This window comes from Balaenoptera physalus (assembly GCF_965194825.1).
Source record: "Balaenoptera physalus genome assembly, chromosome: 3".
NCBI lineage: Eukaryota > Metazoa > Chordata > Mammalia > Artiodactyla > Balaenopteridae > Balaenoptera > Balaenoptera physalus.
Window position 1 is genome coordinate 63,853,821 of NC_138890.1, and position 25,356 is coordinate 63,879,176.

Here is a 25,356-nt window from a genome sequence, read left to right on the forward strand (position 1 = left end):
ATTATGTTCTTTCCATCTCCCATACCTACCGTGTGAAATTAATAATAATGACCTGTTTTTCCGGGCTGCAGAGCAGGTTTACTAATTACTGATGGATAAGTGCTTTGCACATTAAGAAGGGCCATGCTGAGATGCTAAGCTTCTCTCTCTCTTCCTCTCTTCACCCCCACATACACATCCTGGAAACACAATACACTTCCATTTACCAGTAATACAGGCGCTTGGACCGGGGGCATCAGAACTCATGTTTGCATTTTGGGGAAGGATAGCACGCCTTTTACTGATACATGTTGAAGACCAGGGCTTTGCCTGCTGAGTTAATAGCTCTCTCCAGCTTCTCCTACATATACCTTGAAAGCAGTAGCTCAAGAATCTTTCTGATGACAAGTTCTCTTTTCTGGTGATTATTAATTCTGCTTAAAGTTTATACTCCAAAGAATTCACCTAATACCTTCCTGCAGCACATCAGAAACTTGACTTTTTATGTGCTTAAACCTGATATTTTAATGTAAGCATGGAGATGAGAGCCAGGAAATGTGGAAAAAAATCTTTTAATTTGGCTTAAAAAAACTAGGAGCAAGAGTTTATCTCCCCAAATGGTATTCCCTCTAAGATTACAAAAGTAGAAAGCAGATTTTAAACACAGGGCTGGATCTTTTCTTTACCTAAAGCAAGTGTGTGTGGAGTGCGCTCACGGTAGTCAGATTTCAGAGATTACTTGAGGGAACCAAACAGCTTGGAGCCTCATGGTCACACTCTGCCCAGGGCATGGCATATGTCACACAGGTGATTTGCCACCATAAAAGACGATCCTCTGGGGCAATGCTAGCATGGGGGGCACTGAGAGAGGAGACCCGGGGCTCCACCAGGAACTGACTTGTGACCTTGGCTCAGTCACTTTACTTCTCTGCAGCTCATCTTCCTCATGCATAAAGCCAGGTACTTTTACTAACAATCCCTTGTTGAGGTCCCACTTCTCTAGGCCTTTCTGCTTCTCATTGCTACAGGGCATTTTCATAAACAACATCTAAGCTGAGATTTAAGAAGAGATGATTATTCCCATTTTACAGTTGAGGAAACGGACTGAGAATGGTTAAATGGTTTTCAGCAAATGGTGGTCTTCTTTCTGTGTGCCAGATACTGTACTAGGTACTAGGTCTACAAGTGTGGAAGAGACCTGAACTCTGTCCTCAAAGCAATGGGGGAGACTGGAGTGTTGAGGGATAAATACAACATAGTCGAGTAGGAGCAATATGCTATGAGAACACAAAGAAGAGCGCAGCAAACTGCCTGGCGATGTGAGATAAGGATTCCTGGAAAAGATGATATTCTCAAGTGGTTCTTGAAGGATGAGTTTGGCAAATGGAGAAGGGAAAGAAAGACATAAAGGCAGACAAATACCATGTGCAGAGGCGTGAACGGCCCAGTGTTCTTGGTGGACAGGTGCAGCTGGATGGGTTTAAGGGAAGGGGGCTAATCTTAGCGAGGTATATTGAAATATGGTAATAAAGATGCATGGATTTTATCCTGTAGCTTTTTAACCAAGGGGAGAGTGGTTTGGCATCCAGGTAGAAGGAACTGTTGTCGGTAAACAGTCCAATCAGGAGGCTAATTCAAAAGTCTAGACACTAAATTATAAGGACTTGAATTAAGATCACGACTGTGAGTGTGGGCAGTAGGGCTCAGACAGTAGAGATTCTTTAGATCAGAATCCACAGATCTTGGTAACTAATTGGCAAAGACAAAGATGAACCCAGGACTTCTAGCTCAGGAGGCTGAGTGGATGGGGACTCTATTTCCTGAAGCAGGAAGCAGAACATCGGGTTTGGAGGTTTGGAAGACCCAGGTGTTCAGCTTGGGGCATGCAGAGTTTGAAGTGCCTGCGGGACTTACCAGTGTAGACGACCACTTGGCAGTTGGATACTGAAATCCGCTCCTTAGAATACAGGTTGGGGTTGGAGGTAAAAACCTGGGAGTCATCAGCACATAGGTAACAATGGAAGCTGTAGAGAGAAATGAAAGCATATCAAAGCCTTGGTCTCTCTTTTTTTTTATTTTTACAAAACAGCTTTAAGTCCTACTTCCAAGTGTTATTAAGTCATTCTTTGGATAAATCAGTCAAAAAACTAGAATCTTATTTTCCTGATTAGATTTGAACTTATTTAAATGCAATCACTTACTCACCTTTTACCCGTGTCTTCTGGGACTTTCAGAAAGTCAGTGCAGTTTGCTATGCACAAGATAATGAGCCTTTATCAGGCAGGTTTGGCTCCAAGACCATCTCTGAGAGCCAAGAATATACCCCCATTCACACCTCCTAGATCTGTTCCCTGGTAGCCACACACCAGCACTTACTTGTGCCTCAGCTTCCCATAAATAAAATTCTTGAATCAGAGTATATGTATGGTCATTTTATGCAACATTTATCAAGTCCTATAATGTGGCATGCCCTGGGCTGAGACATACGAATGAATGAAGTTAATTAGTCAAGTATGAACGTGTCAGAAATACAGAGAGCACTTTGACAGGTCTACTGGACCCTAAGAATAAAATGCAGTGGGTGCCCAAGCGTGAAACAGTGGATTTCCCCAGGGATATCAGGAAAGCCACCCTGGAGTTACCTTCCGCCTGGTCTTAGGAAGAGTAGAGGTTCTTAGAGGAAGTAAAGAGGAGCATCAGTCCAGACTTGGGAACACAATGGACAACGGCACTGAGGTGAAAAGAACGGTGTCTGCTCTTTTGATCAGAGAAATCATAAGTACTGATTTGCCTCATTTGGTTCTGGGGTTTTGTTTTATAATTAGCAGGGCTCTACATTTTTTTAATTCCTACCTTGCCATCTAGTCTTTAGCCCCTCTTAATCAATAGCATTTTTCAGCAATCACAAGTAAATTTTTAAAAAATTACTTCTATACATATGCTGTGCTGTAATTACTCTTTAAAAAAAGTTTCCTGAACATTTACTATTCTGAATCTATAATCAGGTGAATCATGACATAATCCTCTGGAAGGGTATGTTATCTGGTGATGCCAATTCTAAATTAGTGTTTCTCTGAAATGTTTTCACAATATACGGTAAGTACAAATAAGATGCATAGGTCATATATGCTCTGAATCTCATTTTGGACCTTCTTTTAATTTGATATTTAAAAAAAACAAAGTTATTAGATATCAAGTAGACAAGACTGCAGTCCTGGCCAAGACAGCACCAAGGGTGAATACTTCTCTCCAACACTGAGATTTAAGGGTTTAGCAAATTCACCCAAAGGAAAACAGGCAGGTTTAAACATCATAACTCACTCAAATTTTTTTGCTTACGTTGGTAAATGTGCAATTAATGTAGAAAATGAAACTGTTTATAAGAAAAAGAAAATTCACCCAGAATCCCATCAGATACTACCACGTTATAATCCCATCAGATACTAATTTCCTTCCAGCGTTTGATGTCCAAAGCACACCACATACTGAGTTCTTGCTTTCCTTCTGTACCTTAAATCCTGCTGGTACTAAAACTTAAATGTATCTCCAATCCATTTCCATCCCTGCATCCTTACCACCACTCTTCTTGACCAGATGATCACAAGAGCTTCCACCACATAGGTGAAGCTGTCCTCCACATAGGGCCAGAAGGATCCCATTGAAGTGCAAATCAGACCGTGCCTTTCTCACACTTAAAAAGCTTTGGTGCCACCCCACTGCCTGTGGAATGAAGTTCAAGCTTATTATCATGGAAGACAAAACATTCCATGGCCCTCCATGGTCCTGTCTACTTACCCAGACTCATCTTCTGCTGCCCTGTGCCTCTACTTGCATAGTTCCCTGTATATTCATATAGCATGTTTTTTGTGCTTTTGTTTATTCTATGTCCTCAACTTGGAATACGCTTCCTCCACTTCTTGAACTCGGTAACTCTGATTTATCCTTCAAGATCCAGTCCCAACTTATTTTCTCCAGGGCAACTTCCCTGAATACCCAGGCAGGGCTAAGAGCCCATCTTTGATGTTGATGTCCCAAAGCACTCAGCCTACTTCTGTCCCTTTATCATTCAGTTATTGCCACAATGATGTTGTGTAACAAACCACCCCAAAATGCAGCAGTCTACATGTCAACATTTACTGTCATGTTCACAAGTCTTCGGGTCACAGAAGGAGGCCGCTCTCCATGTCTCATTCTGGGATCCAGGCTGGATGGACAGTGGAAACCAAGGGCACCCCCAGGGCAGAGGTCAGAACTCCCACAGAGACAAGGGAAAATACATGATGCCTCTTAAGCCCTAGGTTTAAGGGTCACACACTGTAATTTCATGAACTAAAGCAAGTCCATGACCAAGTTCCCTACCAATGGGGAAGGAGGCGTGCTCATCTCAAGGAGATGGGGAAGCAGGAAGGAAACATCTGCTAAACAAGGAGCTCATCTAACACAGTGCTCACGTCATAAATGGTAACTATCCTCCCAGCTGCTTGGTCCCAAACCTCATTCATCCTTAACTCTTCTCTTCTTTTTTCTTGATGTCCAATCCATCAATAAATCCTCTTGGCTCTATCCTTCGAAGACATCTAGAATTCTATACTTCTCTCCCCCTTGACCACTTACTTTTCTGGTCCAGGCCACCTTCATCTCTCCCTTGGATAATTGCAACAACCTCTTACTTGGTCTTCAGGCTTCTGCTCTTGCCCCTTACAATTCATGCCATCCCAACAGCCAGAGTGATCCTCTTCAAGCATACACCAGATCCTGCTAACGCCGCTTCTTGAAACCCTCCAATGACTCCCTGTCTCACCAGAGGAAGAGCCACAGTGCTACAAGTGCCTATTAGGGCTTTGGCCATCTGTCCCCTGCAGTTCCTCTGGCCTCACCTCTTCCCTCATTCTCCTCCTCACCCACTCTGCCCCAGCAGTTGGCCTCCTCGCTGGTCCTCAGAAACACCAGATGGTCTCCCTCTTCTGCTTTGCACTCTTCTCCCTCTTTGTACCGGTGACCCTCTGTCTGGAGCGCTCCTTCCTCATATATCTACATAGATAGCTCCCTCCTTCACCAACTCTCTGTACAAAATCACCTCCTCAGGGAGTTCCTGCCTAACCATCAATGTAAAACAGAAACCTAAAGTCCCCAGGCCCCCAGTAAAACATAAGCTCCATGAGGGCAGGCAGTCTGTTTTGCTTATGGCTGTATTCAAAGACTGAGAACAGTGCCTGGAACAGGGTACGAACTCAAAGACTATTTGTTGAATGAGTGACCAGCACCACCATATAATATGAGAACAACTGGGTTACGTCTAGTCTCACCATGGCTAGGCAGTGACCGCATCTCACTCCTCCCTGCGTCTCCAGTGCTGGGCACAGCTTCTAGGACACAGAAAGCACAGTAAGCACAGGCTGAACTGCCTGGAACATTCTGTAAGGAAGGATTACTGGAAAGCACTCAAGCTTTCCATCTAACAGACTCTTACTGTTTCTACTGCTTGCCAACTGGGTTTATTTGGAAGGTAATGTTTTCCCAGGAATTACTATGAGGCTGAATGTAAAGAAACTCAGGTCTAATTTGCACAGAAAGGGGAGATCCTCATCACACTTAGCTGCAGGACCTTCACTGCCTATCTTCCCCTCTGCTCTGTCGGCTCCCTGGGGGCAGAGACCATGTCTGCCTTGCTCCTCACTTATCTCCAGGGTGCTAGCACAGTGCTCAGCATGGGGTAAATGCGCTATTCATTTTTGTTGATTAAATGAATAAATAAATGAATACATGAGTTCTTCTATGAGCCAATCCACGGACCAAAGTGGCTTAGGTGTGCTTGTGGACGAAAGCTTTGGAAGGATCCAGGAACACAGAGTTGTTAACTCAGCATCACTCTGCAGCTATACGGTATGCCTCAGCTCCAACACAGCAAACAGACCCAAAAATCATGCTTGCTAAAAGCCCGTGCACCATGCACAGCAGTCACCGCGCTGCCCCCTTTGGAATTCAGATGGCAAAAGCAATGCAGCCTCATCCCACCACTCTCAGTTTCTCTGTGTATCTGAGGAGTGAGCTGCAAGGTGTCCCAGCCACCGCAGGGGGAAATTCTGCAGACCCTCTGCTTTCCACCCATAACTTCTCACCATGAAGACAGTGATCCTGCATGGGGGAGGGGGACCTGTTACAGAATAGAGGTGGATGGCCCCTTGGTGAAAGTCATAAGACTGAAAAGGATGTGGGGGAGTGGACAGACTGGCACTTAAATAAGAGGCTTAGGGCCTTGGGAGCAATAGGATGGCACATCCCATTAGGGATGACTTCCCCCAACATTCTGATGCCAACGCACCTGCTGGTAACGTAGAGCGCGGGGCAAACTCAGCTCTCTGGGCTCAGCCAGTCTTACTCCCGGCCTGCCCCTGGGTGTGGATACACAGGGTATTGCCTCACGCAGTTTCAGCACCTTTGCCTCTTACCAACAGGCCCTCATCTCTCTCTTCCTCTTCACCAGGAAGGACCCTGAACCTGCCCCTTCAGGGTCGTGCTCAGGGTTTTAGAGCACGTGTCAGAGCAGTTGGTATTTTTATCAGATGAGCACTTCCCAGTGTTAGTATTAAGGAATTTGGAGTCAGCCATACTCAAGTTCAAATCCCAGCTGCTACTGAAGTCTCTGGGCCTCAGTTCCCCTTTCTATAAAGAGGAATGATAATTGTATCTACTTCCTAGGTTTGTCATGAGAATTCAATGAGCTAAATATGTAAAGCATTCAGCCCAGGGTCTGGCACATAGTGAGCATTCAATAAATGATAAATAATACTGCAGTAGTAAAAACTCTAAGCGTCATATGCTTTAATACTGTCTCCCATTCTAATGGGTACAGAGACCAACCAATCATGCTTAGGTCGACCCCACGCGGGGGCAGGACAGGAAGGCAGGGGAAAGGTGGGGCTGCTTCTATGTAAGCGAACCGTGGGGCTTCCTGAGGGTCCCTCCTTCTCTTTCAACTCACACCTCCTGACTAATTTCCTGAGTCACAGCTTTGAGCAATCCCTCTACCATGGAGCACTGACCTGTGGTTGACAGAGTGATGTGTGAGAAAGAGAGAGAAAGGGAAAGGAGAAGGAGATAGAGAGAGAGACAAAGACAGAGAGTGTGCAGAGCGAGGGAAGAGAGCCCTGGAGCCTCCAGGGAGGCCTGGAGCTGTGAAATGCCGGGGTGGGGCAAGGTTCACACAGGCAGACCTGCCTTCCTGTGTCTGTTCCCTGTGGTTCCTGCAGAAAAAGCAGAAAGCTGAGCAAAGCCTCTTCTGGGAGCTCAGCAAATGAGAACCAAGCAGCATCTTTAATCTGGATAAGGATGTGCAGAGAGCGTATGTGAATTCCTCTCTGGATACGTGAGCGCGTTCGTGTTTATTTAATTATGAGAAGTTATGTAAGACGCTGGATAGTGTGCATAACCTATGCGTAACCCTCTGTGGTTAAAGAAGCTGACACCCATCACAGTCTACCCGTTGGTGAACGTTCTCTGCCATCTGGGCCTTTGCACTTGCCAGCCCCTCTTCCTGGGATGTCCCTTCCCTGTTACTCTCCTCCCCACACCTGCCTCGCCCCTGTGAGCTTCTACCCATCCTCAGGGCTCACACTCTGCCTCCTCTTGGAAGTCCCGCATATTTGTAGCTGGGTGGCATGTCCCAAGACACTTACGTCACCCTGTGGTCCTTACCTAGTCACTTGTCATTCTCTCTAGCAAGACCCTGAGTTCCTCAGAGGCAAGGACTGTATTTTACTTAGGTCTCTATCCCCAGTGCCTGGCACACAGTGGGTACTCAAATATACCTGCTGAATTAGAATAAAATACTCAAGTTGATCATCTGTTTCCTTGAAAGACAGCCTCTATTCTCCTTAGGCAAGCCTCTGAATCCATCAGGGGGACTTGTTATAAAACCAACAAGCAGAGCAATCCATTACTTCTGGGACTTCACAACGTCATGGTGATGGCTTAAGGAGCCCCTTAACGATGTCAGTAGCTGCCAATTAAGTAAACCAAAAATCAGGATGGAAACCAAAGTATCAACAGAGACACTGTCAACACTGCCTGGCTAAGAAAGGCGGTGCAGTCACCTGCAGACTCAGCTCAGCACCCAGGGGCCTGCACCTTCACTGTGAATTATCAAGGGCTCTGCTCCAATGCCCTACTCCAAGCTTCTGTCCTGCTACCTGCACCTTCCACCTGAGGACTGACACAGGTGAAGCTGCGAAATTATATCCAACAATGGGTATGTCTGCTTTGTTAGAAAAGGCACTTGAAGACCAACACCCTGAAAGAGACAATGTTTACATGTTTACACTCTCTGCTAACCTACAAGCCACATGTATCTTAATGTTGGCTGATACTGGTCACATATTGTGTTAAGCAACTATATAAGTTAATAATAAGGATTATTAAGTTAATAATAAGTTAATAATAAGGATTATCTTATTTAGTTTACAACAACTCCATGAGGCAGAAAACAGTATCATCCCCATTATACAGATTAAGCTAGAACACAGAGGAAGCTTAAGTTATACACGCAAACACAAAGACAGTATGCAGCAGAGCTGGGATTTGAACTTGGACACTGATTCTAGAGCCCAACCAAACACTAACCACCCAGTCATCTCTCTCATGCAAAGACCGATCAGCCCCATCCCAAGAAATTCTAAGATCACCAATGGCTCATATACAATCATCCTTCCCAAATTCTGAAACACTTAGGACACAGAGAACCCATTAGGAAATGTACGGAGTAAGTCTAGGATGAATAAGGGAAGGCCTCCTGCAGAGAACAGATAATAAAGTCAAGGAGGGAGTGAGTAACCAGTGTCGGAGTTTGAGAGTCGCGCCTTTGAGAGGGTCACGAGAGCAGGGAGCCAGCCCTACCCCCCCACCCTGGGGTCAGAACCCTGGATTCTGAGGACCTAGGGGCTGTGTAAATCCCCCTGGGAAAGCCAAGGCAAGAAATGCTGGCTAGCTGATTCATGTACTGGACTTGAACCACCTTTCTTGGATCTGAGTTCCTAAAGGGAAATTAAATGCTGAAGGATATTTGCCTTTTATGATCCTCCAGAGCCCGGGCTTATTTATATGGTGAAGGTTAATGAAACAATCAAGTGTGTGCATGAAAGCTAAAACAGGGATTGAAACTCTTCAATTTTCCTCTGCAATAACGAGCACTAGGCTCAGGCTCTTACCCTGCATTTCACATCCACTGATTATTTCAGTGACTCCAGTTACAATTAACAAGGATTCAGCCATGTGTGTTAAATCTTAACATTCAGTTTTCTCATCCATCAGCTGAGTGGGGGATGTGCAGAAGGGAGGGCTGGAGGGCAGGATGAGGCTCTGAAGTCCTTCCTTAGCTAAACGGTACTGATCCAGACCTATGTGCCCAACGCACGCTATGTGCTTCACCTGCTTTACCTCACTAAATCCTCACAATCTAATTTCAGCAATTGTTTTAAACTCTCTTATGTCATCACTGCCTCCCAGGTAACCCCTCAGAACCTGCACTTGATTCTCCACAAGGCTCCTCGTATGCCTTAGAGATGCGCCACCTTCTTGCTCTTTCTGCAGACAGGCTCCCCTAAGGACACACTTCCCCTCAGTCCTCCCAGGCAGGGGGCTGGCTTTCCTCTCACAGTCCTCATGCCACTGGGCCTAGAGAAGGCGGGGAGGGAGCACATATCTCTCTTGCTGTTCCTTATGACTTCCAGAACTTTCTCCTTCTCTCCTCCCTAAGAACACTGAGTTCTGAACCATATTTCATCAGACTATGTCACCCATTATTCCATATCATTGGAATCTGCAACAATGGGTCAATCCCTGTCACTTCTCCACGCTTTTAGTTCCTGCTATTTAAATTCTTGACACTTTAATATATACATAGACCATCCTTTTAACGCCCTGACTCAGTTTTATGAGCTCATCTCCTCCAGTGGTCTTACTTTAGTCACGATGAGCCTACCTGAGCCTATACCTGTCGTGATCAATAAATGCAAACTCTCCATAATCTCTGACTACTAGCTCAAATTTTTATATCTCCCTCTAATATCGCAACTCTGTCAATCTTTTGCCTACCCCCAAGACTTCCAACTCACTAATCTAACCATGTTTTTTTTAATAGACCTTATTTTTTAGAGCAGTTTTAGGTTCACAGCAATATCGAGCAGAAGGTACAGAGTGTTACTATACACCCCCTGCCCTCACACACGCATAGCCTCCCCCATTATCAGCATCCCCCAGCAGAGTGGAACACTTGTGACAACTGATGAACCTACACTGACACATCATTAGCAGCCAAAGTCCATACTTTATATTAAGGTTCACTCCAGGTTTTATATATTCTGTGAATGTGGGCAAATGTATAATGACATATATCTACCATTGTGGTATCATGCAGAGTAGTTTCACTGCCCTAAAAACCCTCTATGCTCCACCTATTCATCCTTCCCACTCCCCAACCCCTGGCCACTGTGATCTTTTTACTATCTCCATAGTTTGGCCTTTTCCAGAATGTCATATAGTTGGAATCACACAGTATTTTTTAGCCTTTTAAATTGGCTTCTTTCACTTAGTTATATGCATTTAAGGTTCCCCCATGTCTTTTCATGGCTTGATAGTTCACTTCTTTTTAGCACTGAGTAATATTTCACTGTCTGGATGTACCACAGTTTATTTATCCATTCACCTACTGAAGGACATCTTGGTTGCTTCTAAATTTTGGCAATTATAAATAAAGCTGCTATAAACATCCGTATGCACGTTTTTGTGTAGACATAGTTTTCAACTCCTTTGGGTAAATACCAAGGAGCATGATTGTTGGATCTTATGGTAAAAGTATATTTCATTTTGTAGGAAACCACCAACTTTATGTTTAAAGTGGGTTTCTTGTAGACAACATATAGTTGGGTCTTTCCACATTCCTTCTCCCCTGGAAGTCCTGTCTCCCTTCATACCAGCCTCAATTCCATGGACTATCATTGTAATCTCCCCCACATACATCTCAGTTCCTCTGCCCCTCTCTTGATTTCTTGTATCTTTTGGCAAAAAAATACAATCCTGGTAAAATCTAATTGTCTGCTGGCACCCAGGGAGGTGAATGTGGTTACAGAGAATCAACCACATTAGCTGGTCTCATTTTAAATTTCTAACCATGAACTTCAAATGGGCTCTTACTGTTCTTCAGCAATAATATCCTGTCTCCTTAATTAATTCACTCTTAAATCTCCCTAAAATCTATTTCAGACCTCCTCTCCTCAAACTTCCATCACCTTCTCCCCAATTCTTATTCTCAGCTGATAATTTTTCTTCCTATTTCACTAGAAAAAAAATTGAAACAATAGAAAGAAAATGTCTAGAGTCCTACCACCAATGCATCCATCTACTAGCCTCCTCACTCACATACTTGACGTTCCCTCCCACTATAGATAAACCGTATGTGATTCTATCCAAATTCATTCCTCTATTTATACACTATACCTAATCTTCTGTCATATACACTGTTGAATTACTGGATTCATACAATGATATACTGATATCATATACAATGACCAGCATAATTATCTACTGGAAAATTCCCATCAACATAAAAAATATTATGGTTTCTCCCATAAGGAGAAGGAGGGAAAGAAGGAAGGAAGTAAAGAAGGAAGGCATGCAGGCAAGGAGGGGGGAAGGGAGGAAGAGTGAGAGAGAAGAAAAGAGAAAGCTTCTCTTGACTCCACTTCTCACACCAGCTACTTATCCATTTCTCTGCCCTCCTGTTTAATAAAACTCCTCAAAAGGGCTGTCTGTATTACTGGCTTCAATTCTTCTCTCTCTTCCCATTCTTTAATGCTCACCAGTCACACCCTCCACTCAAAACTGCCCCCATCAAGGTGACCAATGACCTCCAAGTTGCTACATCCAATGATCAATTCTCTGTCCTCCTCTTATTTAGGAATAATATTATACTATCAGCTTTATAAGGTAACTGTGACCATTTAATGAAATACTACAATGTTTAGAAAACTTTTATTGTAATCACTTCTTAAAAACTCAGCCTAAACGTCAAAAACAGAAAACCTCCTAGGTTTACAGCATGCACATGTATGTTGATTTATCTCCGTTTGTATTTCAGTTGGAGCTTTCAATAAATACTCCTTCCCCATAACTGGGTCTCTGAAGGGAAGAGAGGGAGGTGTGGATTTGAGGCCCACACTCTTTTTCAATCTAATTTCTAAGGTCTCCATGGAGGAATAAGTGTTAATTATCCTGTATTGTGTGGGTGCCTCCACAGCATCAGTCTGAGAAATTCATTTAACTTTTCACCGATCAGAATAATGAGCTTCTCTCTCTCTCTTCTGATTTAAGTTTGTCAGTAGCTTTGAAAAAGTTTGAGAATTGGGGTTTTTAACCAAAGTCAAACAAACTAATAATTTCCTAAAATTGGTGTTGTCAAAACAATAGCTTGAGCACCAAAAATTCAAGGTATCAAAATAACATGTTAGATCATTTTGGTTTGTCTTCTGTGTTAAAGCCAGAGATTCATCTCAGTAATAAGTGAGTTTGTGAAATTTATGGACCAAAAGGAAAGGGAAGAAATTCTGGGCCAATCAAAATTCAAAGAATCTCTGTTAATATCTGTGTTGAGCAGAGCACAAGAAATAAATGGTGGATGAATATTCTAAAAACTGTTCAATACATTGACCAAATAAAACACTCTGAGCAAATAATTTTGGGTTGAAAGCCAGCAAAAAATTGTTAGCAACATTTTGTTCCTAGAAATAATACTTTGTAAGTCTTCAAACCAATGTAAAAGCATCTAACTGACCATTTTATTAGTCATGTTAATAAATGCTTCTAAGCTTAAGTGTTCAAGAGTAAACAATCCATATGTGCAAACAAGATGCTTACCTATGTAGAAAATTCCAAAGAATCTACAAAGCACAAGTAAGTGAGTTTAGCCAGGTCATAGGATATAAGGTTAACATACAAAAATGAATCATATTTCTATATACAGTAATGAATAATTAGACACCAAACATTTTTAAAATATTTCCAATAGTTAAAAAGTGAAATATTTACACAAGTCTTACAAAACATATGTAGACTCTATAGGCTGAAAGCTATAAAACACTAATGCAAGAAATCAAAGAAGACCTAAAAAATGGAGAGATACACCAGGTTCATGGTTTGGAAGATTCAACACAGTTAGGATGTCAGTTCTCCCCAAACTATCTATAGATTTAACATAATTCCAATAAAATTCATAGCAGAATTTCTTGTAGATATGAACAAGCTTATCCGAAAATGAATATGGAAAAGGAATGAGAAAAGCCATAACTGCTTTTTTAAGAATGGTAAAGTTGGAAGACTCAAAGTACCTCATTTTAAGACTTAACAAAGCTATAAAAATAAAGATAGTGGGTGTTAGTGAAAAAATAGATATACAGATCAAGGAAACAGAATAGAAAGCACAGAATTAAACCCATACAAATATGGTCAACAATTTCTGACAACTGTGCAAAAATAACTTGATGGAGTAAGAATAATATTTCAACAAATGAGGCTGGAACAAATAAATATCCATGTGCTAAGGAACCCTGACCTGTACCTTACACCTTATGTAAAAGTTAACATAAAATGGTTCATAGACCTAAATATAAAATGTAAACTATAGAACTTCTAGAGGACAACACAGGAGGACACATCTGAGACCTTGTGTTAAAAAAGATTTCTTAGCTTATGACACCAAAAGCATAATCATAAAAGAAAAAGTGATAAATTTGGACATCACCAAAATTTAAAACTTCTATTTTTTGAATGATACTGTTAAGAGAATGAAAAGATAAGCCACAGACTGAGAGAAAATATTTACAAACCCCATCTCTTACAAAGGAATTATATCCAGAATATATATAAGAACTCTCAAAACTCAATAATAAGAAACTCAGTATTTTAAAAAAACTAACAAAGGATTTGAACAGACACTTCATCAAAAAGATACAAAGATGGCAAATAAGCACATAAAAAGATGTTCAATATCATTAAGCCATTAGGGGATGCAAATCAAAACCACAATGATATACCAAAACCCAGAAAATAAATTGACCATGGAGAGAACATGGAGCAGCCAGAACTCTCATAATTTGTTGGTGGTAATTGGCAGCTCTTATAAAATTAAACATATACTTACTATATACTCAGCAATCCCACACTTAGATATTTACCCTGAAGAACTAAAAACTTATCCTCACACAAGAACCTGTACATGAATGTTTATAGAAACTTTATTCATAATTGCCAAAAACTGGGAATAACCAAATCCTTCAATGAGTGAACGTATAAACAAACTGATACATGCGTGCAGCAGATGTGAAATAAAAAGAAATGAGGGCTTCCCTGGTGGCACAGTGGTTGAGAATCTGCCTGCTAATGCAGGGGACACAGGTTCGAGCCCTGGTCTGGGAAGATCCCACATGCCACGGAGCAACTAGGCCCGTGAGCCACAACTACTGAGCCTGCGCGTCTGGAGCCTGTGCTCCGCAACAAGAGAGGCCGCGACAGTGAGAGGCCCGCGCACCGCGATGAAGAGTGGCCCCCGCTTGCCGCAACTGGAGAAAGCCCATGCACAGAAACGAAGACCCAACACAGCCAAAAATAAATAATTAATTAAAAGGGAAAAAAAAAGAACAATTACTAAAACTTAAAAAAAAAAAAAAAAAGAAATGAACCATTAACACACACAACAATATGGATGAATCTCAAAGGAATTATACTGAGTGAAAGAAGCCAGTCTCAAAGGATTATATGCTATATGATTCCACCTATATGACATTCTGGAAAAGGCAAAACTCTAGGGCCTCTTTGTTCCATGCCCAGCACAGCTACAGCTCATGGTCTCAAGACGCACTGCAGCATGTAGCAGCTTCAAAGCCCTGAATCTGGACAAACTGACTTGTCTGCTAACTCTGTGTCCATCCAGCAGTCCCCACAAGCTAAGAATGGCGGTCCCTTGTCACTTTCTTTAAGAAGAGACTTGAGTATGCCCTAACAGGAGATTAAGTAAAGAAGATGTGCATACAGCAGTTCACTGAGATGGATGGCAAGGTCCACACTGATATAACCTACACTGCTGGTTTTCTGGATATCATCAGCACTGACAAGACTAGAGAAAATTTCCATCTGACTATCACACCAAGGGTCACTTTGTTGTTCACTGTATTACTCCTAAACAGGCCAAGTGTAAGTTGTGCAAAATGAGAAAGATCTTTGTGGGTACAAAAAAAGATATCTCATTTGGTGAGCTGTGATGCTGACACTATCCACTACTCTGATCTCATCAAGGTGAACAACATCACTCAGACTGATTTGGGGACGGGCAAGATGACAGATTTAATCAAGTTCAATACTGATAACCTGTGTGTGGTAACTGGAGGTGCTACCCTGGGAAGGACCGATGTGATCACCAGAGATGAAGAGAAGTGAACAAATTCAGTGTATTTTTAATATATGGATTAGACATGAGTGAGAGAGAGAGAAGAAACAAGGGTTTCTCCAGCATTTTGTGTTCTCCTCTCCATGGGCCAGTCTTGCTCCCAATCCAGTAACTAAAAACAACAAAAAGCAAGACGTCTAGAGTTTGAAATCAGTGGTCAAAATAAGGTGGTAACTAATTAAAATTACCATTTACAGGCTTTATATTTATTATCAATTTTTATTTATTTAGGTTTTTATTTATTTTGTTATTTGTGTTATTTCCTGTTAACTACACTAAGCATTTTACATTGTTTTGGTATTGATTCTCCCAATCATTATATGGTACGTATAGTATTACAGATTAAAAACTGAGATGCAGAAGAGAGAGTTACATGGCTTGTTCTATTTCCCACAACTGACAAGTAGTAAAAAAAAAGTTCAAACTCCAGGTCTTTCTGACTTCAAAACCTGTGCACTCATCTACTACACTACAGAATCTGTTGGGTATTCAAATATCCATATCCCAGCCCACCCTTTATTTCTCCAAGTTAGTTGAGCGTCAGCCCCAATTAAGTCTCTAGTTTTAAGTGTGCTAAGTAGAAGGGAACACGCTGCTCACCAAGGGGAAACATGGTGAGAGGGAAGAGCACAGGATTTGGGTCAGACTGACCTGTCTTGAAACTTGGCTCTACCACTTAGTCACTATGTCATCTTAGACAAGTACACTGCTCCAATAGATTCAACAAGCATTTACTGAGTGCCTATCATGTTCCAGGAAATATTCTAGGCTCTAATGATATATTTGTGAACAAAACAGCAAAGATTCCTGCCTTCGAGAAGCTTACATTCTAGTGAAAGATATGGACAATAATTATAATAAATAACATGTATAGATGTCAGAAAGTCATAAGTACTATGAAGAAAAAAAAAGCAGGAAAGGGTGATTGCAAATGGAGAAGGGTTACAATTTTTTAAAGACAGTCAAGGAAGGCTTCTGAGAAAGTGACATTTGAGCAAAGACTTGAAGGAGTTAAAAAAGTTGTTCATGTAGATACCTGGGGAAAGAGCATTCCAAGTAAAGAGAATAACTAGTACAAAGGTCTAGTCCATGCCAAGTGTGTTTGAAGAATAGCAGGGGGGTCAGAGTGGCTGGAGTGGACTGAGGGAGGGAGAAAACCACAGGAAATGAAATCAGCGAGAGAATGGAGAGGCTAGATAATGTATGTCCTTATAGGACAGTATAATGACTCCACTTTTACTCTGAGTGGATGGGGAGCCACTGGAGGGTTTGAGCAGACCAGTGCCATGACCTGACTATTTTTCCTAAATGTCTGGCTGATGTATGGAGAATAGACTATGGAAGACCAGGATAGAATCATAGAATCAGGGAGGCCAGTTAAGAGTCTCTTGGTTAGTCCAAGCAAGAGATGATGATGGCTTAGACCAAGGTAGAAATAGTAGAATTGGTGAAAAGAGGTCAGATCTTTTATATATATATATATATATATATATATATATATATATATTTTTTTTTTTTTTTTAGAAGGTAGAGCTGGTAGGATCTGCTACTAAATTATATGTCGGTTTTGAGAGGAAGAGAGGAATCAAGGATAAATCCAAGATTTTTTGTCCTGGACAACTGAAAAGTTAGGGAATACTAACAAGGTGGAGAAGACCAGGTCCAGAGTTAGTTTCACTAAGTTTGAAATGCCTATTTGGCATCTAAGTGGAAATACCAAGATGGCAATTGGATATATTTGACTCAAGTTCAGGAGAGAGGGCTGAGCTAAAGACATAAAATTTGAAGTCATCAGCATATGGATGGCATCTAATGATCTTAGATAGGATCACTAAGGCAATGAGTGTAAACAGACAGGAGAATTCAAAAGACTGGGCACATCTTTGGGGCATTCTAAAACTAAGACATCAGGGACACGAGAATTAATCAACAAAGACGCAAAAGTACTCATTCAGGAAGAAAAACCACAGAAAAGTATGTTATGCTAGAAGCCAAGTGAAAATGTGTATCAAGGAGGAGGAAGTGATCAGCTATGTCAAAGCACCTAACAGGTCATGTAAGATGAGGACTGAGAAGCAACCACTGGATTTAGCATATGAAAGTCACTTGTGACCTTGAAAGGACAGTCTCAGTGGAGGCAATGGGTAGAGTGTGAAAGCCTCACTGAATGGAATAAGAAAGAGTGTAAGGAGGACAACTGTCAATTATGAGCGTAAACAAGTCTAATGAGGAGTTTTTCTATAAAATGGAACAGAAAACTAGAGTAGTAATTGGAGAGGGAAGTGGAGTCAAGAGGAGTTCCTTCTTAAGACAAGACAATAGCAACATGTTTGTATACTAAGCCAACAGAGAAAGGGAGAAATTAACAGTGCAGGGGAGAGAAAGGAAGAGCGCAGGAGCCATGTCCTTGAGTGGCGTAAGGGACTGATATCCAAGACACAAGTGGAGGAGCTGGCCTTAGATAGAGCAGGAAGAGTAAGAAGAGGGAAAAGAGTCCATGAGCACAGATGAAAGCAGACCATGTGGATGGTGCGACCATGTGAAACTTCTCTTCCGATGAGCGCTATTTTCCAAGTAAAATAGGAAACTAGGAGGGGGATGAAGTGTTAGAAAACTGAGACTAGAGAGGTATGAAATGCTTGTTTGGGTCAGGGAGGAGGGTAAATTGCCCAGGAGCACCGCGGACTGCTTGAGGTTGGAGGTAGTGAGTTCACAGCACGCCTGCTCAGTGCAGGTGTGTGCCCTCCAGCCGCGTTAACTGTGCAGAGGCGGGAGCAGGGTAGTGGAGAGCTAGACGCAACCAAGGTCAGGCTTTCATCCAGTGAGGAGGACAAAATAAGAGGAGGGTAAGAGAGCTGATGTGTGCAAGGATGATGATAAAGACTACCCATAAAAGAGCAGCTCTGCGAGGAGGGAGACAGGGGCCTGAGGGGGACGGAAACCAGTGAAAAGGGGGTGTGGTCAATGGCTTGTAGGTTTGGTGGAATCAAAGGACTGCTAGAATTGGGGTCCCGGGTGAAGAAAGCTGGACATATAGGAGGTAGTGGTCAGAGAGAGGGAGACCTAAAGTTAGGGTCGTGGAGGAGCTGCAGTTACTGGGAATAACTAAGAGAATGAATGGTTGAGTTGGAGTTGAGGATAAGGTCACTGGAAAAGATGGTGTCAAGGAAATGAGAGGGCAGGGTAATGGAAGGGACATCTTCTTGGATACTGAAACCACCAATAACAACAGCAGTTAATGTTGGGAGAGCAACAGTAAGACAGAAGCTAAAATCTTCAAGGAAGGTGAGAGAGTAACCAGAGATGAGTAAGTGACCAATATAAGGAAAAGTGGATTCAGCCTGTTAGTTTATCTCTCCGAGTCTCAGTTTTCTCGCTTGTGAGCTGGAAATGCTGACAGTCCTTCTAACATGAGGTTTTAATAAGGATTAAGTAAGATGATGGAGGTAGAACAGCTGTCACCCACTGGGCCTGGCAGACTTCAGTGTGCAGGAATATGGAATTATTTGTAAAAGGGCACCTGTGAAGTCTTAGGTATATGTCTCATCTTTCCAACTAAAGTTGAGGACTGTGGCTGAAAGGCTCGCTGAGCTCAGGGTTGACCCATTTCTCCTAATCATCACAACTCCGCAGAGATGTGCGCCCATGGCTCTCTCTGGGAGGCCTGGGCCTGGCATGACCCTCCCGTCTGCATCTATCCATACCCATGTCCATACCATCTCTATCTTCCTGGCGGCCCAGGCCTGCCTCCTCCAGCCATCTGCAGACACCAGGCATGTTGCCTTCCAGACTGAGCGTCTAATACAGAAGGCAAAAAGCAAACCAGCTGTTTTGGCTGCTCTGGTGTGTCTCCCTTTTTTATGGCCCAGCTAGCTGAAAGAGCCCAGGGAAGTGAAAGTCTCTAATGAAGTGGTACCTTCTATTCTGAACTGCACTGAACCCAGAAATGCACAGAGGCTCTGGGATGGCACAGTCTGACTTGCCCATGACAGTCTGCCTGAGCTGAGCGTCATTTTTCTACCCAGCATTTCCAAAGCACCCTGCTTATCCCTAAATTCTATATAGAAATGAAGGGTAGCCACTCTTGTCTGAAAACATTTTCTTGACCCTTTCCCTTTTCTTAGCAAACAAACACTTATCAACACTTACTTCTTTCTCTAACGCAAAGGGACATTTTGAAGCAGCAGTGCTGCAAGGAGAAACGAATCATTAATTTAGAAAAATTGTTGAGCTTCTGCAGTTTGCCAGCCTCCCATCTATTTGCTGAGGAATCCAGGTTCTGGAAAAGCAAAACTGCACTCCTATTTACCAACTACTATTTACCACTCTCAGAGCTTTTGACATTGATTAACACTGAAAGTGACATTTGGTTCTTGTGTTGCTTCTGAATAGACTTGTTTCAACTAAGAAACCAATAAGGAAGCCTTTAGGGGAAAATATTTTTGGGGCGTAGTGGTTTGAAGGTGACATGAAACATTCTTTTGTCCAACATTTTGGATCATTATCTGGAATTGAAGCAGTGTGTTTTAGGGGAGAGAGAAGTTGGCATGTCACTAGGAAAGGCAGTCAGCCTCTGAAAGATAATTTAGAAACGTTATGCCTAGGGAGGAGATGAGAGAAACCCAGAGGCAACTCATTAAAAAAAACAAAACAAAACAAAAAAGAGGTCAAGGTCTGAAAATGATTATTCAACAGGCAAGTAATTTAAGGTGTCATGATTTGCTGTACAAAAGGATCTGTGGTAAGAAAGGATTCTGTTAGATTTAAATTACATTTGATTTTTAAATTTATAATTTACAAGCAGATTTTCCAGCACGTTAAAAGAAAGCACACCTGTGTACATTTTTTCCCCAAATTTAGCATATCAGCCGTATCTTTCCAGTAAACTTCCCGCATAGAGCAGTTGCCATTATAGATTGGTAGTAAATGAGTTAAGTGATATTTCCATCAGCCTTAAAAGTGCATTTCCTTATCACTCCTCCCTCAGATTTGGCTCAAAATTAGGCAAGGAGAACTGCTGCTTTCAAAGAGCTCAGGGTGGGCTTTGGTAGGCATCAGAATTACTTAGAGAACGAGGTTAAAAGACAGATTCCTGGGCCTCATCCCCAGGAATTCTGAGTCAGTAAGTCTGCAACAGGGCCTGGGAATCATAGTTATAGCATGCACCCAAGGTAACTCCGATACAGGTGGCTGAGGAGCACACCTTGACGAATCTTGGCTTAGAGAAGATGCCCTCTAGATTGTTGTGTCAAGAGAAGTTGCCCTGCCTTCTGGATCCAGCATATCCTCTGGTTCCAACGCACTCTATAAGCTCACACTTGGTGGACAGTTTTGCTGATCGACACTGCTATGCTAGGCAAGCCCATCTGTGGGGCTCAGTGTGACACACCCCTGATTTCTCTTTATTCTGTTAGAACGATTACAGGAAGTTATCTATGCAATGCAAGGATTTTGTGGTGGGCGTGCTGGACCTATGCCGAGACACAGAAGAGGTGGAAGCGATTTTAAATGGTGATGTGAACTTCCAAGTCTGGTCCGACCACCACCGTCCAAGTCTGAGCCGGATCAAACTCGCCATTAAATATGAAGTCAAGAAGGTAAGCTTCCCCACCGCTCCCGGCCTTCCCAACTCCAGGGCTGCTGGCCTACCTTTGTGTTCATGCTTATTTTCTGTTCCCACAAGAGGACGGTGACAACACTGATTACCCGACTTGCCTCTAGACAGGGAACTTCCAGACCTGCAGGACTGCTCAGAGCTCCTTCCTTCACCCCCAGCCCACCAGGAGAGAGAGATGAATCATGACAGTTACTCCATGAACAGGCTTCAAGCCTGGAGAACAAAAGAGCAGATTTTCAACCTCCAAGCCACTAGCAAGGACAAGATTACAGTGAATGCTCCCATCAGCTAGCAGGCCAATTCCCAAGTTTTCATGAAAAACATATCACTCAGCTCTGTGAACAGCATTTATTGAGCTTTCCCTGTGTGCCTGGGGACTTGTGTAGAAAATGTCTTACTGTAGAGGATTTGTGGGCTCCATGGTTCTGGGAGGCTCAGAGGAATTTCACTCGCAAGGCTTATGAAAAACTTTAATAGGAAGCATGACTAGACTTTCAAAAGAGTAAGTCCCACCTCCTCAATCAACCTCAAGGTGTCTTTAATGGCCACCAGCACCCAGTAGCCCTCACACCCACAGTGGCTGGTCAGATTGAGTCCCTAAGGAGCAAAATTCAATTATGGTTCCACTTTGGATATACTCTGGATTCTTTAGAATCTGCTCTTACGTTAGATGACATCATTCATCGTGATGAAAACTGCAGGGCTCCAAAGACCCATATGCTGAAACACCAATGTGCTTTCCACGTACGCAAGGTGGCTGATCAGTCTTTAAGGGTTTGTTTTTTTTTCCAGCTCTTTTACAGGGTGACTACTGGGGGGATTTCCAATGCCCCCAAATTGGCCTCTTGGCATTTCTCCTCTTGTCTGATTATCTTAATTTGTGTGGGATGAACCATCCTTCAACAAACCACATATATCTGTGGCATTCATCTAGAGAGAGCTTCCAAGTTTGATAAAAATCTTCCTGTCCTTTTAATTTTAATAATAATCAAAAATTCTAGGAAAAATAGCTTTTTTCAAAGACTCTGAGTCCTGAAGATAAAATTGATAAATCATGGGAAAGGTGGCCTTAGATTAATATTCAAAAGCATAGAATTACAGGAGGGGAGGAGTCAGGCTGCAGTTTCAAGTATGTACAGTCCTATTTACTTAGCGTAGGGAAACTCACTTTTTAGCTTATCTCAAGAGCTCACTGAGACGCTTCAGCAAAGCACAGCAATCCCCTCCTAAAGGTGCTGAGATATCCATGGTCTTGGGGTTCAAAGAAACCCTGCAGAAGAGACTGCTTGGTAATGAATGGTAACAAGCCTCAGTTTCTAGCATTTCCTTCCTTCCCCAAGCCACAGTATTCTCCTGCTTCCCAACACAGGGTGAAAGGTGAAGATGTATTTGACACCCCAAAGAAAAGATGATGTTTGGCATTTGCAGATTTACATTCACAGTTTTGGCTATTCACAAGTAATTCCAACAGCCCATGAAAATGCAAGCATTCACCATTTTTCTGAAACATAAATCCAACTTAGCAACACAGTCACTGAGGGTAAATCACTGAGCAAGTCCAGAGTCTCGCTACCACTTCAGAGCCTATATGTATGTTCCTTCTCATGGTCAACTACCAAGTACAAAACAGCCCTGGTGATGAATGAGAAGAAAAAGTGAAAACACTCTATGAACATGACAGTTTTGGTCAGAATAAAAAGGTTTTGTGAGGGAAATTATTTACTCTAGTGGTATTTGCTAATTAGGAGAATCATAAAGGTCTCAAGAAATACTCATCATGAATGTCAAGTGTCTGCTGCAATCCATAGGTAGGAAGATGATAAATGACCTGCATAAAATGTCAGCCTTGCTCATTTCAAAATCTCCAATAGGTAAATTCTCTCAAACCACATATGCCATCATTCGAGAGCAGACAGACTCATAGTTTTCCTTGACATTTATTCTATCGTGAATTATCAGCGAAAATACATAACATTTAAAAATCTTATTGATATTATAATGAGATTTCATTTTTAATTTATGAACTTTAGAATGCTTGCATGGGCACAATCTAACCCTGGGTCTCTGAATTATGAAACAACTAGCACCAAGGCTTACTTACACCTGACATATATATGTGTCATAAGGCTGGAATATAAAACCATAAAAAAATTCCTAAGGCTCTGCCACATATCAAATCAAACCATTAATTCAGTGATTAAAACAAACTAGTTGCTCTTGGCAGTTCCATGAGCTGCTAATAGGTGACCTTAAAAAAAGTTTTTGTGTTCAAATAAATTTAGAGACCTTGAGTTAAGCAGAGTCAAAAAGACTTCTTTGCTTAAAGACATTATAGAACCTTGATCATGCATTGCTACTCTAAAAGAAGAAGGGTACAATGTGTATGACTTGACCACAGAACTCCCTTTCTCATGGAACATCTGGTAAAACTAGTTTTCCATGTAACAGTATTTGGGAAACTCTAATATAGAATCATTCTTTATACTTCTGAAATGCATAGATCTGAGTGAAATGGGTGCCACTCTGTGGCTGGTACTGCACCCCAGATCATGTCCTTCATTTGAATGTTTGCCTCTCTTCGGGCATCACCCTCATGTCTGGTCCTCTGGCTGCCTCAGCCATAATGTCAGCCTCTGTTATATAAAGACAATTACCCCACCATGGCACAAGGGACCACCTGGTAAAGAGGAAGGAATGATGAAGAGGGTGTCAGGAGATTTCTAGCATGATTCTTACATTTAATGACCAGATGGTCTTGGATAAGTCTTTGAAGCTCTCTGGGCCTCATTCCCCTTCTGAAAAATAGGCATATCCGCTTTTGCTTCACAGGGTTTCTGTGAACTTTCAAATGAACTGGTATGACGGGAAATGCTTTGGAAACTGAAAAGGTCTCTACAGCTCCACAGGGAAACATCAGCACTGTCACTGAGTGATGCTATGCTCCCCCTTCCTTGGGACTAGAGGGGTCCTTTTATCCCCAGAGACATTCCCTAGCTTGTCCTTTGTTATCTTCCCAGAGAATGATGGAAATGTCCCCCTGGGTAAGGACATCATCCCTATAGCCTAAAACTCCTCCCCCAAAGACCAAAACGCCTTGTGAGGATACGGCTGCTCTCCATGACTTCTGCCTTAATAGGGTGACTCAGCCTTCCCACCGCGTTTGGAGGGCAGTGTTGGAGAAGTGGCTAAGAAGGTACCCTTAGAGGTTAATCACGGTCCAACCACTTATTAATGGGGTCACTTAAGCAAGTTACTTAGCCTCTCTGTGTCTCACTTCCCTCATCTATAAAGTCTGGTTAATAATGCCTACTTTATTGAATTGTTATAAGAATCAAATGGAATAAAGCACGTGTGCCTCAAATAGCCCAGGCCTCACCAGCCTGCGGGTATAAATGAGGCAGTATTAATACACACATTGCACTGGCCTAGAGTGAGTTTTCACATTACTTAAGACATTTCTGTTATCCATCTCAGTCCCCCCCAGCCTTTACAGGCCACAGTCCCTTCAGAAGCCAAGCATGCCTCTTGAAGAAGCAAGGATGCTTCTTCCCCATACTGAGTCACAGTTAAGCCCAGAAGCAACTCTACTTTTGCTTCACAGATAAAGAAAACAATCCCTCCAGCTTTGGCCTGCAGCCCCAGTATATATACAGGCCTTGGTCTTCTCCCCCAGGGCCAACCTGAGTGACAGACATCTTGCCGACTCCTCCATTTCTAGCTCTGTCTCCAGGGAACATGCATAAATATCCTTCTTAAAGACTCTCCCCTCCCCCTGCACATCAACTCTAAATAAATGCTTGGGGACTCTGAGTCACACCAACTGGGAAGACCTAACCAGTCTGTGATTCATTCAGGTGCAGCTGGCCCAGTCTGCACCCGTAAAGAAAGATCAGTGTCTGGCACACGGTCGTTGCTGAGTGACTGGTTACAGAGACAAGATGCTTAGTGCTCTTTTCAGCTTGTCTAACTGAAGACCCACATCGGGGCCCTTCACTCTCATCCCTTCCTCTCTCTCCTCTTTATCGCTTCTTCATTTCTAGGCTTACAGGGAGGCTATCTCCCTTTCTTTCCCCTGTGTCATCTCTTCCTCCTTCCTGACTTCAGGTCTGCCTTAATGAGGATCAGGTGCATCTCCATTCACTGAAAGAACTTTGTGGGCGTGTGTCCTCCAGGTTCAAAGCGCCAAAGGAGAGTGAGACAGGAGACCCGGAAGGTCCTATTTTCTACAATAGAAGCCTTAACTCCACCTGTAGAGGAGATGGAGGCCCCT

At 42.6% G+C, this 25,356-nt stretch overlaps 1 protein-coding gene across 1 annotated transcript in view; it reads left to right on the plus strand.

The window, feature by feature from the left end:
* LOC309657348 (short transient receptor potential channel 7-like) overlaps positions 1–25,356 on the plus strand; it is a 46,440-nt gene that overhangs the window by 12,710 nt on the left and 8,374 nt on the right. The window contains exon 2 of the mRNA XM_082454663.1: positions 20,884–21,066. Within this exon, the coding sequence (XP_082310789.1) occupies positions 20,884–21,066 (183 nt within the window). The remainder of the gene's footprint in view (positions 1–20,883; positions 21,067–25,356) is intronic.